The following is a 15,888-nucleotide window of genomic DNA, read 5'->3' on the forward strand; positions in this document are numbered from 1 at the left end:
AAAAAAAAAAAAAAAAAAAAAAAGGAAATAGCAAGGAATTGAAACAGACAGTGAGATGTTGTCCTGGAGAAGGTACATCAAAATCATATAAGCTTGGGAAAAAGGATGTGACGTGAAAATAATTATGATAGTCTACCTAAATAATAGTGTTACAAGAGTTTCTTCCCTTTGTATTTTATTTTTCAGCCAAGCCAAACGACAGGTGTTGGAAAGACTTGATGAAAAAGAAGAAAATCAACACGAAGCATTTCAGCAAGCGAGAAAGAGAAATAAACAAATTCTTTTAGTATGTTTTATTAAAGATCTCTTATTTAACCAATTTAGGCTAATTTTTGAGTCATCTTCCAACTAAGTCTCTCAAAGTCTTCTCTTTCCAATTGCTTATGTTCTGAAAGTTACTCTTGCCCAATATGCTTTATATATTCTATATTTTTCTAAGAATAGTTATCAACATGAAGTATGTTCTTTATTATGCTCTGTTACAATAACAGATTTACACCTTTCACATTTCTCCTAATTACATTGTTGCTGATATGGCAGTAAGAGCTCTTGGCAAAATGTATCCATATTGATGCTTTGATACTTAATTAGAACAAATCTAATTAATTGCATGCATACTCTCATAGATATGAAATATAGTAATAATTCGCCATATCGTGGTTCACCTATCACACACTCACTACATCTCTTTTTACTCTTTTATTCTTTTACTTGTTTCAGTCATTTGACTGCGGCCATGCTGGAGCACCGCAAATCAAACCCAAGACTTATTCTTTATAAGCCTAGTACTTATTCTATTGGTCTCTTTTGCTGAACTGCTAAGTTATGGGGGACATAAACACACCAACATCGGTTGTCAAGAGATGTTGGGGGAGACAAACACAGACACACAAGCATACACACAAACACACACACACACATATATATATATATATATATATATATATATATATATATACATGACGGGCTTCTTTCAGTTTCCGTCTACCAAATCCACTCACAAGGCTTTGGTCGGCCTGAGGCTATAGTAGAAGACTCTTGCTCAAGATGCCACGCAGTGGGAATGAACTCAGAACCATGTGGTTGGTAAGCAAGCTACTTATGACACAGCCACTCCTGTGTGGATTTTTCTGGCTAATATGTGTAAATTTATATCACAAACTCCTCAGTATATCACGGGTTTCTGCAGCCAATAGGTATTTATATTTTTTTTTAGATATTAATTATTTCTGTGGGAGGTTTTGAAATATAACATCTGCGATAGAGGAGGGATTACTGTAATGTCTTTTTTTCCCCTTACATAAATAAGTTTCCCAGTGCCTTCTAGCATTAATGCCTAAAATACATTTGAACCATTAAGGCCCTAATTATATTGATTCAAGAGAAGATCCTTGTGTATGGTTTCCTTTTGCTTCTTGAGAGAATGCAAAAGAATATTACTCTTAGATTCCCAGAAAAACAACAAAATACTTCACATATCCGCTTACATTTTCACTTTATATTCATCCATCCATCTTTTTAGTTCACTGTTCCTGGGAGGGTCATTGGGAATGGAGGTAGGGAGTCCTCAAGCCCCTCTTCCGTAGAGTCCAATTAGAAGCAACTGTCATTACAGTTTCCAGCTGGATTTCTAAGAATGTCCAACTGAAACTATGGATATTATCTAGCCATCTTGTTCTTGGTCTACCCCTAGGTCTTCTGCCAGCTAGCTGAACTTGAAGAATCCATCTTGTGCTCAGTATGAAGTAGCAGCCCAACCTGAAGAGATTCTCTGATCTCTGAACTATGCACCTTGTCAAGTAACATTACTCCAGAGACCCTTCAGAGAATCCCATTTTACCTAATATCAACCTAATATTTCTGCGATGTATGTAACCATCATCACCAGTTTTAATCACTATATTAACCATTGAGTTTTACATTGAAGACATTTTAGTCCCCCCCCATTCTATTGTATTTCTTCACTCAGTCAGTATCATTCATTTGTGTGAAAGACAGAGACCAATTCTGTTAAGTCTGTTGCCAGTACCTAAATACTTAATCATGACCTGCATTTCAGATGTCTTTTGTTTTAACCTCTCTAACACAATGCTCTAGTTGGTCACATAAAAATGGAATTCTAGATCCAATTTATAAATTCTGTAAGTGTAAACAATTCAAATTTTAGGAAAAATATTTTGTGTTGTATCAGAGTATGGATGAGTGTATTTATGTTTCTTTGCTGTCTTTTTTATTTCTAAACAATCTGAAATATATTGTTTTTGCTTTCAGGAATTAAATTCTTCACAAGAAAAATTAAGATTAATGGAAGAAAACAACAAACCAGCTACTAAGTTAAAAATTATGGAAGTAAGTAAGTTTACTGTTATTCATCATCATCATCATCCAGTGTTTTCAATCCGGGTTTTGTCCCTGTTAACGGGAATGGCTGGATCTACTTCAATGCCATAGCAACCAAGGTAGGCAGGTGCAGCCCATCCCAACCTTTGGGCTGGCTGGTGCCCATTCTCCTTTGCTATCATGAGGCTTTTTTGAAGCTGGATTTTCTACGGGGAGCACGCCCTTGCTTACCCCCAACTTCAGTTTCTAGACAGGAGTGGTCCTGAGACCAAGGCCTCTACCATGATTTTTAAGAAATGTGATGGAAAACTAGCACAGGAATGTAGGGATACTACTCCCTGAGACCCCTTTTGGAGCCCCACTACACTCTTAATGTTTTTGGCATTTATATACATATGATCTTGACTTCTTGCTTGATACTCACTGTAGTAACAAAATTGATTTGATCTATGGCTGAATTTATTAGAATATTCTAAAATTTACTGGTTTAAAACAAAGATTGAACTAAATAAAAAAATTATTTTTTCAGACAAATTACTGGTCATTTGTGAATGTAATGAAACCGCTGTGGGAAAATGAAATCTTGACCATTCAGAAGTAAGAATGGAAACTGATGGTTTGCACCACGAGGAAACCTATTTGTAATAGATTTACCAAATTTATATATGTTACCTGTTAAAGAACATAAAAATAGAAATACAAACTATGTGGAAAACAAACACAGTTAATCTAGTTCTGAAATTTCAACCTGCCATCTTTTTGTATGCATTTTATACTCATGCACACACACTTTTGCATGCACACGCACGCACGCGCGCGTGCACACACACACACGCACACACATTCATACAGAGTATTAGAGGTATTTGAGGATATAGTAATTCAGTAAGACAATTCTAATTTAGCAAAAACGAAATGTATTTAATAAAATTTCGTGGACAAGTTCTCTGTAAGCTTTCTTCTAAGATTATTCTGTGACTCCACCTTCAGCTGCGATGATTGTTTCAATGCAGAACCAGAATAGTTGACAAGCCTACACTGAATAGCTTTTACTTCAACTGGATAATGACAGCCTTCAGTGGAGCTATGGTATTGTGAGCATGTTGATTAGTCTCCCTTTAAACAACACTCCAAACGTAGCAGTCCATAGCAAGTTTGGAGTTACATTATCATAAAATTACTGAGACCCTGTGGAAAAATATGATATGACTTTCTTTACTCACCATTCCTAAAGCCATCACAATTTCTACAAACTCTGAGGACATCAGAAGCATCTGTACATAGCCATCTCTCATTTCTCTTGTTAGATTTTGGGTCTTGATGAACCAAAGCATGTCATGTTTGTGGAGGGGTTTTAATCTTGGCATGGATCAAATGGGTTTCTGTGTCTTTGCAGAATTGGTCTCACCTCAATACAAACGACTTGTATTGAATGTCCTCTGATAGTCCACTCTGACACCATAAGTTCTTTGGTGATGGCCCTTCTTGATGGGATCCATATCAATAAGGTTTTTAACCTGTTGGATGAGTTGCTGTTTCCTGATAGTTCATTGAGAATGAAGTGTATCAAAGAGAGGGGAGAGACCCCTAAACATTCTCACGAGAGGCTTCCAATTCCATCTGAACTTTGTTTACCAAAGATCTTGCAACATATAAATTGTTGTCAATTATCTAAACTGTTGTTTCTCTCTCTCTATCTCATACACACACACACACACACACACACATGGAAACAATGACTGCATCTCTTTTCATCTCTTATGTTACCATTTTATCTATCATGGGGGTTTTCATTGGCCTGAAGAAAGTAATATACTGATAATTAAGTGTCCTCAAATACCCATATGTGCATCTACATGTTACCTTCACAAGACAGATGACATAAATAGTGGCCAAAACTATCTTATCTCTGAAATTGCAGCTTATGAACTTTGTGTGTGTGGATGCATGTACATCTGTATTTACAAATGAAAGTACATACATATGTATGTATGAATATTAAGTATGTGGCCTCTGTATTGTAGCACTCCTAATCTCCCTGCAAACAGCCTTATGTATATATATATATATATATATATATATATATATATATATATATATATATATATATATATGCACTAACAAGACAACTTCTACATGGTATCTCAAAAATTAAAGAAACACTGACCAATACTACCTCAAGTCATTCTTTTAGTCTTGTGTTATTTTGAGTGTTGCCAAGTGCCTCTCCTTGTATATTGTTAAATTATTAATTTCTTCACTAAATAAATACTACAGAAGTTTGCACTTCTGAAAACCAAATCAGTATTTACAATAAACTATTGCTGGAAGCATTTTTGTGGCTTATTTGCTTCAAATATTTGTAAAATGTTCCTTGACACTCAGCAGTTCCATTACAGATGGCAAGAAATGAGTTGAATTGTATTCATAGAATAAAGTTATTTTGATGTTCATTCTGTGTTGCTCTGCATTCCTTTTGTACAGTGTCTCATTGTCTTGTACCGTTTCCTCGATATCTCTCATCTACCTTAGTTTCTCTCTGTCCCACTCTCTCTCTCTCTCTCTCTCTTCTTTACTCTTTCTCCCTCTCTGTCTCTTTCTCTATCTTCCTTTCCCTCTCAACCTCTCTCCCCATCTATCTATTTCACTCTCCCCTTTGATCTCTTTCTTATTACCTTGGTCTCTCTCTTATTCTCTCTCTATCCCCCCTTGATCTCCCCCTCTCTCTCTTCTCCCACACAAACCTACAATAAACGACAATTATAACAACATCCTCAATAAGTCAATCAGGGAGCTTCCACATAATTGCTTGACCTACAAAAAATCGAAGCCAAATGCCCCTCAGATTTGACCCTTCTATTTTAAGATTAGAGAAGACTATGCTGATAATGTGTATACAAAATGCCAGAATGGTCACAGCAAGAATGTCTTTTGGTAACAGGTCTGCTCAACCAGGAATGACATGGAGTTAAATTACAATTATCACTGCAACAAAGGTGTTCTCAACAAGCAATCTTTGGCAAGGTTCTCCATCCTGCCATCATAACACTTATCTACAGCATTCCATCAGTTACAACGATGAGGATGCCAGTTGATCCGATCAACGGAACAGCTCTGCCCGTGAAATGAACGTGCAAGTGGCTGAGCACTCCACAGACACGTGTACCCTTAACATAGTTCTCAGGGAGGTTCAGCGTGACACAGAGTGTAACGAGGCTGGCCCTTCGAAATACAGGTACAACAGAAACAGGAAGAAAGAGTGAGAGAAAGTTGTGGTGGAAGAGTACAGCAGGGTTCACCACCATCTCCTGCCGGAGCCTCGAGGAGCTTCAGGTGTTTTCGCTCAATAAACACTCACAACGCCCAATCTGGGAATTGAAACCGCAATCCTATGACCGCGAGTCCGCTGCCCTAACCACTAGGCCACTGCGCCTCCACAATAACACTTAACACAAGAAGGATACATAAGATGGTGTAGTCCTTGATACATTATACCTGAAAACAAAATGAGGTGATCACAACTGAAGTGCTTTTGATCACGGGTTTGCCTGATCAGGATTGAACTGTAGCTAAACGACAGCTTCTTCAAGGAAGTTTGTTCATTTTATTTTACACAAATCCAAAATTGATAGAAGAAAATCTAATAAAATCAAACTCTTCAATTCATTTGGAACAAAATTTTGCAATTATTTCTTTATTTTCAAAACTTGAAATTAAAAATAAATTTATTTTATAGTTTAACAACAAAAAATATCAGCTTTGGTAAAGTATACAAAAGATTAATTTCTGTTTCGAAAGTAAATATTTGGGGTATATTTACTGTGATTTGGCCACCTCTGCTGACGCAGGGGTGGTGGTGTTACAGTTCAAGGTTAAAACACCTGATGATCGTTGGATACCATCTGATGATATCAATTCCTCCTGGTCAAAGCTGCATTCACTTTGGTGAGTGGAAAAGAAACAGCTTCATCTAGATGTTATCAACATAACATAGTGTATAAATTATATAAATTACATAAAAAATAAATCAAACATATAAAAACTCAATAAACTGTAAAAATATGCTCTTTCATAAATTCAATGTTTAAGAACAATTTTATGTCATGTCCACACATTTTAAAACATGGTGCGGTGTTTTGTATTAAAATGCTGGGCTGCAGGGGTGTATGTAGAATGAAATGGTAAATGTGAAATACAAAAGTTTGAGTTTAGGTTAAGAAAAGGGCTTATGTAAGGCAGAGCCCATACCAGAAAAGTATTAGCAGCAACAACTTGAAGCCGGAGCCTTCATGAAAATAAAAATGCAAAAGCTTCCAATTTATTCAGCACTGGATCCAATCATGGGTTTCAACAAGTCGTTTTGGTCCCATAAACTGAAATGAAATGAAACATTAATATAATATTTTTAGCAAAATATTGATTTCAAATTTCAGCACAAGACAGAAGCTTTTTAAAGGAAGGTTTAAATGATGCATGGGCAACCTGCAGCCTGTGGGCTCCATGTGGCCCTCAACATGTTGTTGTGCGGCCCTCAATGAGTTTCTAGGTTACTAATTAAGAAGAACTACAAAAAATTCAGTGTAAAGTGGGCAAGTAATATTTCATGTATATGTGTTTTATCATGTGGCCCTTTCCCACTTGGAAATGGTATGATGCGGCCCCCAGCTGATGAAGAGTTGCCCATCCCTGGTTTAAATCAATTACATCAACCCCAGTGTTCAAATGTTAGTTATTTTATCGACCCCAAAAGGACAAAAGGCAAGGCTAACTTCAGTGGAATTTGAACTCAGAATGTAACGAGCCAGAGAAAATGTCACTTAATCATTTCGTCCAATTCACTAACAAATCTTCAGCAAATACTGAAATATGTCAAAGAATTTGGAGGTAAGCACTGGCAGACTGCATCAGGAAGACAGGAAGGACATAAAAATTCAAACAACACAATAAATTCTATGCCTTGTGCGAATTTGCAACGTAATCAGTCGAATGAACCCTGATGTTTATAACTAATATTAATTTTTACAAAACAGCAAAGTACATCTTGGCAGATATGGAATTAAACTTATAAGAGGAAGTAATGTAATATTCCTTTTTACTATATACATGTAGCAGCAAGAAATTTGGCGGGAGAGGGCGAGTTGATTATATTGACCCCCAGTGCTTAAATGGTACTTATTTTCTTAACCCCAAAAGGATGAAAGACAAAGTCAACCTTGGTGGAATTTGAACTCAGAACATAAAGACAGACGAAATGCTGCTAAGCATTTTTGCCTGGTGAGCTAACGATTCTGCCAGCTTGACACCTCAATGATGATGATGATGATGGTTTCAAATTTTGCCACAGGGGCAGCAACTTTGGGGGAGGGGATAAACAAATTACATTGACCCCAGTGTTCAACTGGTACTTATTTTATTGACCTTGAAATGGACGAAAGCAAAGTCAATCTCGGCGGAATTTGAACTCAGAATGTGAAGATACACAAAATACCACTAACATTTCGCCTGGCATGCTAACGATTCTGCCAGCTTGCTACCTTTAATAATGATAATAATAATAATAACAACAACAACAACAATGATAATGTATATACCTTGTGTTGAAGCTGGTGTCAGTGCCATGTTTCAAAATAATGTTTTTCACATCTTGTGGAGGATCAAGGGAAAATTTAGAAGCTCTTTCCCATCGTTCCAAACGGGTAATACCTGTAGTAGAATGTTATTTAGTTAGATACATTATGTAGTATCCCTGACATAAATTAAAAACATTATCAAGTAATGCTGATAGAAAGAAGGTAGAGAGAGAGAGAGAGAGAGAGAGAGTCTGAAAGAGAGAGAGAGGGAGAGATTTCAGTGAAACTAAAGTTTATAGGTTGTTATGGAAGCTCTTAATCCTCCAAACAGTTAAAAGATAATCTATTTATGTTGATGGTGTTCCTATCAATATATGGCCTAATGGTTAGGGTGTTGCACTCACAATCATGAGATCATGATTTCAATTCCTAGACTGATCGATGCATTGTGTTCTTGAGCAAAACACTTCCTTTCACGTTACTCTGCAATCACTTTGACACCTGACGTGCACCTATTCAGACAATATCAATTTGATGGAGGGACAGGTGAGCTAATGCACAGCACTTACATTTGGTTGTCTTCAATGGGAGAGTCCATCATATATATATATATATATATATATATATATATATATATATCATGCCATGCCACCCATACCCACCCATGCCAACCTTCCTTCATTGGACACTAAACTCAGGTTGCGAAGACCTGTTGGGGCAAGTGATTGAAACTGAACCAAATTTGATGACTGACACCCATGCCAGTGGAGTGCTAACAGCACCATCCGAGCATGATCACTGCCAGAGCAGCGGTCTCGCTCCCGTGCTGGTGGCACATAAAAAGTACCATTTGAGCACAACCGTTTTGAGCTTCGCTTTACTGGCACTCATGCCGGTGGCATGTGAACAAAACATTGGCTGACTCTTGTGCAGGTGGCACATAAAATACACCATTTTGAGCATGGCCATTGCCAGTACCACCTGACTGGCCTTTCTTGCCAGTGGCATGTAAAAAGCACCCACTACACTCTCGGAGTGGTTGACATTAGGAAGGGCATCCAGCTGTAGAAACTCTGCCAAATCAGATTGGAGTTTGGTGCAGCCATCCGGTTCACCAGTCCTCAGTCAAATCGTCCAACCCATGCTAGCATGGAAAACGGACGTTAAATGATGATGATGATCATCATCATCCTCATTTAACGTCCGTTTTCCATGTTAGCATGGGTTGGACGATTTGACTGAGGACTGGTGAACCAGATGGTGAACCAGTCTGCATTTTATTATATTTTCTAAATTTTCAAAAATCACTTAAAGATGTTACCTAGTAAAACAGTACAACAAAAATAATGGATGCAAAACTATTGATTTATTATATAAAGCTAAAAATTGTAAAGGAAGGGAAATGTGATTGTCGAATATGCTTTTTCTTGAGGGAATCAACAACAGAAGGGTACTAAAAATCAATATTGGGTTTCAGATTGAGCTTGTCACAAGATGAGCTTTTTCCTTCTATAGTACCTACCATATGAAAATATTAATAAAATGCATTATTAACCCATTACCTACCAGTGATCTCATATGAGATCACTTAAAAATTACAAATTTTGTAATTATCTGTCAATATTTACACATATCTAACCTTTTTACTGTATCTACTAGGTATATTTCTCTGATATTTAAATGAGATTTGCTAATTTATCACCCAATATCTCGCTTATTTCTATTTAAAATGTTATTTTGAAATGTTATTTTGATCATTCCAGTGTGTTTCTAAGGCTGTTTTATGCTAGAAATCAAAGTTTCATGAAAAAATTCCAGTTAATAGAATTATGGGAAGTCATGGGTTAAACTTGAAACAATATGATGGAAACAAAATTATACTAGAATCAGTTTTTTTGTTTAACCTTTTAGCATTTAAACTGACCATATCCGGCCCAAATATTTTATCAGTCTTACATTCAAACTGGCCAGATATATCCTCTCAAACCTACCCTACAATGTCATTCTAAAAATAAACAATCACACCATCAAAATCTTGAAGCTATGAGAAATTGTATGATTATTTCAAAACAATGTGGATAAATAGACATTTCATGTGACCGAGTGATTTGAATGCTAAAGGATTAAACTGATCATATCTGGTCCAAATATTCTACCTGTTTCAATGTATTTGACAGAATAATGTGAATGCTAAAGGGTTAATTATTCACATACCACACATGGGACCATATTTCCAGTTTACATCAAATTCAGTCAAAATTTTTAATTCATCAACATTGGAACTGGAAGGTTGAACATCTGGAATTAGAAAAAAAAAATTGGAATAAAAAAAACAGTTTTAATCTTTTTGTTGACACACTGACTTTGTTTCAGTTTATTTTGAAAATATGAAGAGGTATCAAAAAGTTCTGTAGTTCTAGTTCTGTAGCATGCCAACAGATGTCAGCACATGGCTGTGTGCACAATGAAAGCTAGCAGTGACCATCATGAGGCAGTGTGCCAAGTGACACCACGGTGTTTATTTCACAAGTGAAATTTGTATTTTCATGATCACATGTATGCTGTGTTTGTCTGTGATTTTTGTCAAAGACAGGAACAAAGAGCCAATGTGAAATTTTGTGTTAAACTTGGGAAATCTGCTACAGAGGCATTGATCATGCTTTGGCAAACTTACAGAGATGAGACAATGGGTTGTATGCAATGTTTCAAATGGCATGAGTGCTTCAAAAGAAACGGCAAAGCCACAGTTCAATTAATAGCATGCTCATTGTTTTTTTTTTTTGACATCTGTGGTATTGTTTATCAAGAATTTGTACCCCAGGGTCGGACTGCCAATTGAGAGTTCTACTGTGATGTTTTGAAGTGTTTGAGGAAGGACATTTGGCGAAAGCAACCCTAATCGGTGGAGCACAAAGAATTGGATTCTTCATGATGACAATGCACCCATGTCACCAAACTCTCCTCACTCACGAGTTTCCCACCAAAAAACAACATCGCTTCTGCACCCACACTTTTCACCAGATTTAGCACCTACAGACTTCCATCTCTTCTCCAAGATGAAAATGCAGCTTAATGATCACTATTTTAATACCATTGTCAAGATCAAGAGGGAATCACAGAAGGTCCTCAACTTGCTTACAGAAAACAACTTCCAGGCCAGTTTCCAAAAGTGGTAGGAATGCTGGGACCAGTGTATTGCTGTGCAAGGTAACTATTTTGAACAGGATGGCATTAAAACTTAAGTAAATAAGTTGTTTTTTTTTATAAACATAACTAGTTCAGGAACTCAAAGAGCTTTGAGATCAACCTCAACACCTGGGAAATGCAAGCATAAGAGTTACCCACCTAGCGAAGATGCACCAATAAAGGTGTCACCTACTATGAACAGAACAGAATTGTGGGAGCACAAAGAAAACACGAACTACACAAGTCCAGAGTCAACTCTTTGCATTCAATCCTGAAAGACCACCAGTGCCCGACTCGTGACAAAGCCTTCCAAACATGCATCAAACTGTCTGACAGGCCGTATTTCGTCTTCTTATCCCATGTCCTTGATCATCGCTGACAACGATGGACAAACTAATAATAATAATAGGTCCCTGGACAAATCAATGTGCTGAGCCCTATATTATTTATTTATTCACAGTAAGCCACAAAATATCTAAATCAGAATTGGGCCCCTACACCCCATGAGGCTCCCAGGCAAACTGCCAGTGTGCCCATGTTTTAAGACGATATTACTGGTGATTACATTTCCACAACTGAGCAGACTTATTAGGATATAATTATAGAATTGATGTTGGTTAAGAGGTGAAGGTGAGTGGCTTAGAGATTAGGGTATTCAGCTCATGATTAGGAATTAGGGTATTCAGGGTCACTAGTGTAGCTAGGTGGGAGAAGTAGGAGCAACACTTTCAAAGGGGCACCACTTTTGGGTCTGTTGTAGGCAATATGTATTTTTTGTGGGATCTGGGGGCAGCAAAAGGAAGGGCCACCCCAGGCCGCACACACTCTAGCTATGCTAGTGCACAGGGTCTAGGGGCCCAATTCTGATTTAGGTATGTTGTGACTTATTGTAAATAAGACACTTTATTTCACATTGCTCCAATCCACTCAGCTGGTACAAATGAGTTGTACCTGTAATTTCAAAGGGCCAACTTTGACACATTCAGAGTCATGCTGACTCTTCCTAAGAACTACATTTGGGGTACATGTGTCTGTGGAGTGCTCAGCCACTCTCACATTAATTTTAAGTAGGTTGTTCTGGTCATCAGATCAACTGGAACCCATGTCGTCATAACCGATGGAGTGCCACAGTACGAGTGTTGGTAATGACAACGTCAATGACCACCACAATCTTACATAAGATATTTAACTAGGAGTTATGTAATGACATATGCACAGATAAAAAATTAATAGTGGACTGAAATATGCCCTGCAATTGGAGAAAGAAAACTAAAATCCCCACCAGTAGATGTGAGTGAGTTTCAAAGTTTCAAAGAGAAAATTCATAGAAATTATGAATTAATTTTACAGAAAATTAAATTTTCATGCCAAGGAGAGAAAAAAATCTTTTCTTTATTTGTGACAGCTACATATATTAAAATCTGCTACGATCAGAAGTGTTTTAATAATAACCAAGATCAGGTCAAGGTACTGGCAACTCGGGTATCACCTGGGGTACCATGTGCTTTTTAGTCTACATTTTCAGTTTTTCTCCTTATGAAAGTTTTTTTAAATTATACTTGTAATTGTGCCGAAGTTCAGCTTCCCCGGGGTGCCAGCAAGCAACCCTAAGGCCAGCCCTGATAATAACCATAATCTGTTTTTCAAGTATAATGTTATCTAGAATTGCACAATAGTATGGTATTACATTTAAGATAGTAAGGAGTGACGAGAAGGAAGTTTGATTGGCTTTTGTTAAAAGATCAGTGACCATGTAAAGGTTTCCTCTTTGGTTCATGTTGAGTTAAACAGTAACAAAGAGTGCTTTTGTTTAAAAGGTATACAATCAAGACGAGTATGTCATCATATTACAGTATTTGTATAAAGTAGTTGATAATGAAAGCAAACTGATAGCCAAAACAATATCCATGGAAGCCAACATGGGAGCCTCTATGCCATCATTGTTTGAAATGGCAGCCAAATTTTTTACATCAACATCGAGGTCATAACATAGATTAAAACCAATAGCAGAAGGGGGTAGGGCTAGGTTTACCCAATTCAATACAGTGGACGTTTACCCATCTATGTCGAAGGAGTTCCTTTTTAAGGGATTGGATTTCGCTAGGTCTTACACTGAAGTTAGTGACGTGCATGTCAGAAGAACCCTACTCTTCCGTAAGGGGTGGGCCTTGGCCAAACGAACTGACCCAGAAGGCTCCTTTGACATAGGAACCGGGCACTTTTGACAGTGCTGACGTATGTGACCTTGCTGGTTTCTTCATCCTTGATTTGCTCAGAAAGAAGTTCACTTCCACTAGCATCGGTCTCTACAAGGATGAAGCACTGGCAATATAAAGAGGGGCAAATGGTCACATGCTAGATAAGCTTAGAAAGGACCACACCAGCACCATGAATTCCATTGGACTGAAAACGGTGGATTTCTTTGATATGCTCTGGACTTGGAGTCCGGTGCCTATATACCATTTAGGAGGTCAAATGAGAAACTATCATATTAACACAGGTTCCTGTTATCCAGTCATTGTTTTCAAGAATTTAGCAAAAGACATCAGCAGAAGAATCTCTTAACCTATCTTTAACCTATAAAAGACAAATTTGAAAATTTATGATTTTTTTAAACCCCACTCGCCATCCCTGATTGCTTCTGTTTATAATTTAAAATATTAGAGAGCCTCAGGTCATTTCTGGCATTTATCCACAGTAACTTTTTTTTTATAAAAGGTATGTAAAAGATAATTCATTTTAATAACATATTTTTCTGTCAGAAAATGTCTTTTTCTTACACACAAGTGGCCTCGCTTAATTACGGTGGGAGTAAAAATTTTAATTACTATTGTTTTTGTTAATGCTTATATCCCACCAATGGAGCACGTGTGTGGTCCATTGGTATCATCATTGGGGGGCGGGGGGTAGTAAAAAAAAAATCATAAATTTTCCAAACTGTTCTTTCATAAAAAGATTCTTCCCATCATTTCGAAGACTGGAAAAATCCCCGTCAAAACGAAGAAATTCCAACTTATGTGGTCTTCTTGAACCGAAACTTCTCCCACCCACTTGGAAAATTTTTTCCCCATAAACTTCATTATAATTGTAATATATGCCGTTTAAAAAGTATTTGTATAAACTTTCATTAAAAGATATCCATTTTCCAGAAAGTTATGAGGGAAAAAATCGGATTGAGTGAATTTTCCCAAAATCTTCTCCCCACCCCTTCAGGAAAAGTTTTCCCCTCAAATTTCTTTGTAATCGTAATCTATACCATTTGAAGGTTATTTATATAAAATTTCATTAAAAGTTATCCATTTTCCTGAAAGTTATGATGGAAAAAATCGGATCGTGTGAATTTTCCGAAAGTTCTCTCCCCTCACCCCCACTCCCGGCTCGTTTGCACAAAGTTTGGTTTTCAGATTCGTTTACTACACATTTTTTACACCTATTACTTTTTTATTTATTTATTTATTTATTTATTTATTTTTTTGTGGCCGGGTGTTAAACTGAATATTAACCGATTTTCCTAAACGTACAAGGCAAACACTTCCCTCATACAGATAAGTTCAGTGCAATATTTAATAGGCACACCCTAAGTTTCCTTTAGATTTTAGTAGGTAGGGCTACATTGAGACTGCTCTTGTGGAGATAACATAACATGTCCACTGAACGGCCACTGTAATACGGAAACTGTCGTATACGAGGCAGAGGTAACAGACAGTCTCTCAACTCACACTACCGTCTTAAAACGGAAAACCATATTGGACAGTATAGATAGATTTAAAACGTATTTTAGACGAGAATGTCACATATGGAACTCCTTTTGTTATATCAGTTGATCAACATAGGCGAAGGAACAACGGAGAAATCTCTGTGATCGCTCGATCTGCTAGAAATAACAGTCAACTTCCTTTCAAATTACACCCTAGCCCTACCCTCTTAGCAAAGAATACAATGGATAACGCATGGATAGGGGGAGGGAGGGAGTAGAAAGCCAGATGGTGTACACAATATCAATAACAGTCACTTGTAAAACGTCTATGTCGATAATGACAACATCCTGATAATAATGGATTGAAATTAATGGCCCAAGACTAGGGAGCTGGTCGACAGATTGCATCGACCCCAGTACTTGACTAATACTTTACTTTATCGACCCAGAAAGGATGAAAAGCAAAAATCGACCACGACTAGATCTGAACTCAGAACGTAAACAATCGGAAGAAATGCTGTCGAGTATTTTGTCTAAAGATTCTGGCAGCTAGCCGCCTTCAACATCCTAATTAATAAAAGAATATCTCATTAATTAAAAATTTGGGGATTTAGATGAAAACAAAAGTTTGAAGCTTTATATATTTTTTCTATCGCAACTTTCTTCCAAGCTCCTTCCTTACCAAACGAAACTTAAATTCTGTTATTTGTTTCTCTATGAGGTAGAATGTTGCGATAGTAATGTTACGAGTTAATTTAAATATAACTGATGCGTACACATCTCCGTCTATCAGTTTTCAATTTATAATCGAGTTACATAACAACTCTACTTCAAATTTAATTAATTCCAGTAAGATAGTTTTTCCTTTTCAATTTTGTTTGCTCAGACTTATATTTGTACACAAACATCGTTAAATTAGTTTTTCTTTCAAAACTTCTAACAAGTCTAAGCTCGATTTATCGATGTTCCAATTCTTACTTTCCCTATCCAGTCCAAAAGTATACTTTTAGAAACAAATTAAAGGCTATTAAATAATTAGTTTTGGTCTAAATAATTTGTTGTTGTTTAGCCTCATATATATATATATACATATAT

The 15,888-nt window shown here is 36.8% G+C and overlaps 2 protein-coding genes across 4 annotated transcripts in view; one reads left to right on the forward strand and one right to left on the reverse strand.

Moving 5' to 3' along the window:
• Positions 1-4,793, forward strand: part of LOC106868973 (uncharacterized) — an 11,975-nt gene extending 7,182 nt beyond the window's left edge. For all 3 annotated transcript variants that reach the window (XM_014914454.2, XM_014914455.2, XM_052973771.1), the window contains 3 exons: positions 187-286; positions 2,272-2,349; positions 2,870-4,793. In XM_014914454.2, the coding sequence (XP_014769940.1) occupies positions 187-286; positions 2,272-2,349; positions 2,870-2,941 (250 nt within the window). In that variant the 3' untranslated portion in view covers positions 2,942-4,793. The remainder of the gene's footprint in view (positions 1-186; positions 287-2,271; positions 2,350-2,869) is intronic.
• A 1,209-nt stretch (positions 4,794-6,002) lies between these two features.
• Positions 6,003-15,888, reverse strand: part of LOC106868976 (DNA polymerase delta subunit 4) — a 10,575-nt gene continuing 689 nt past the window's right edge. Inside the window, exons 2-4 of the mRNA XM_014914459.2 lie at positions 10,125-10,208; positions 7,932-8,043; positions 6,003-6,713 (exon numbers count right to left, since the gene is read on the reverse strand). Of these exons, the coding sequence (XP_014769945.1) occupies positions 6,659-6,713; positions 7,932-8,043; positions 10,125-10,208 (251 nt within the window). The 3' untranslated portion in view covers positions 6,003-6,658. The remainder of the gene's footprint in view (positions 6,714-7,931; positions 8,044-10,124; positions 10,209-15,888) is intronic.

This window comes from Octopus bimaculoides, chromosome 16 (genome assembly GCF_001194135.2).
Source record: "Octopus bimaculoides isolate UCB-OBI-ISO-001 chromosome 16, ASM119413v2, whole genome shotgun sequence".
NCBI lineage: Eukaryota > Metazoa > Mollusca > Cephalopoda > Octopoda > Octopodidae > Octopus > Octopus bimaculoides.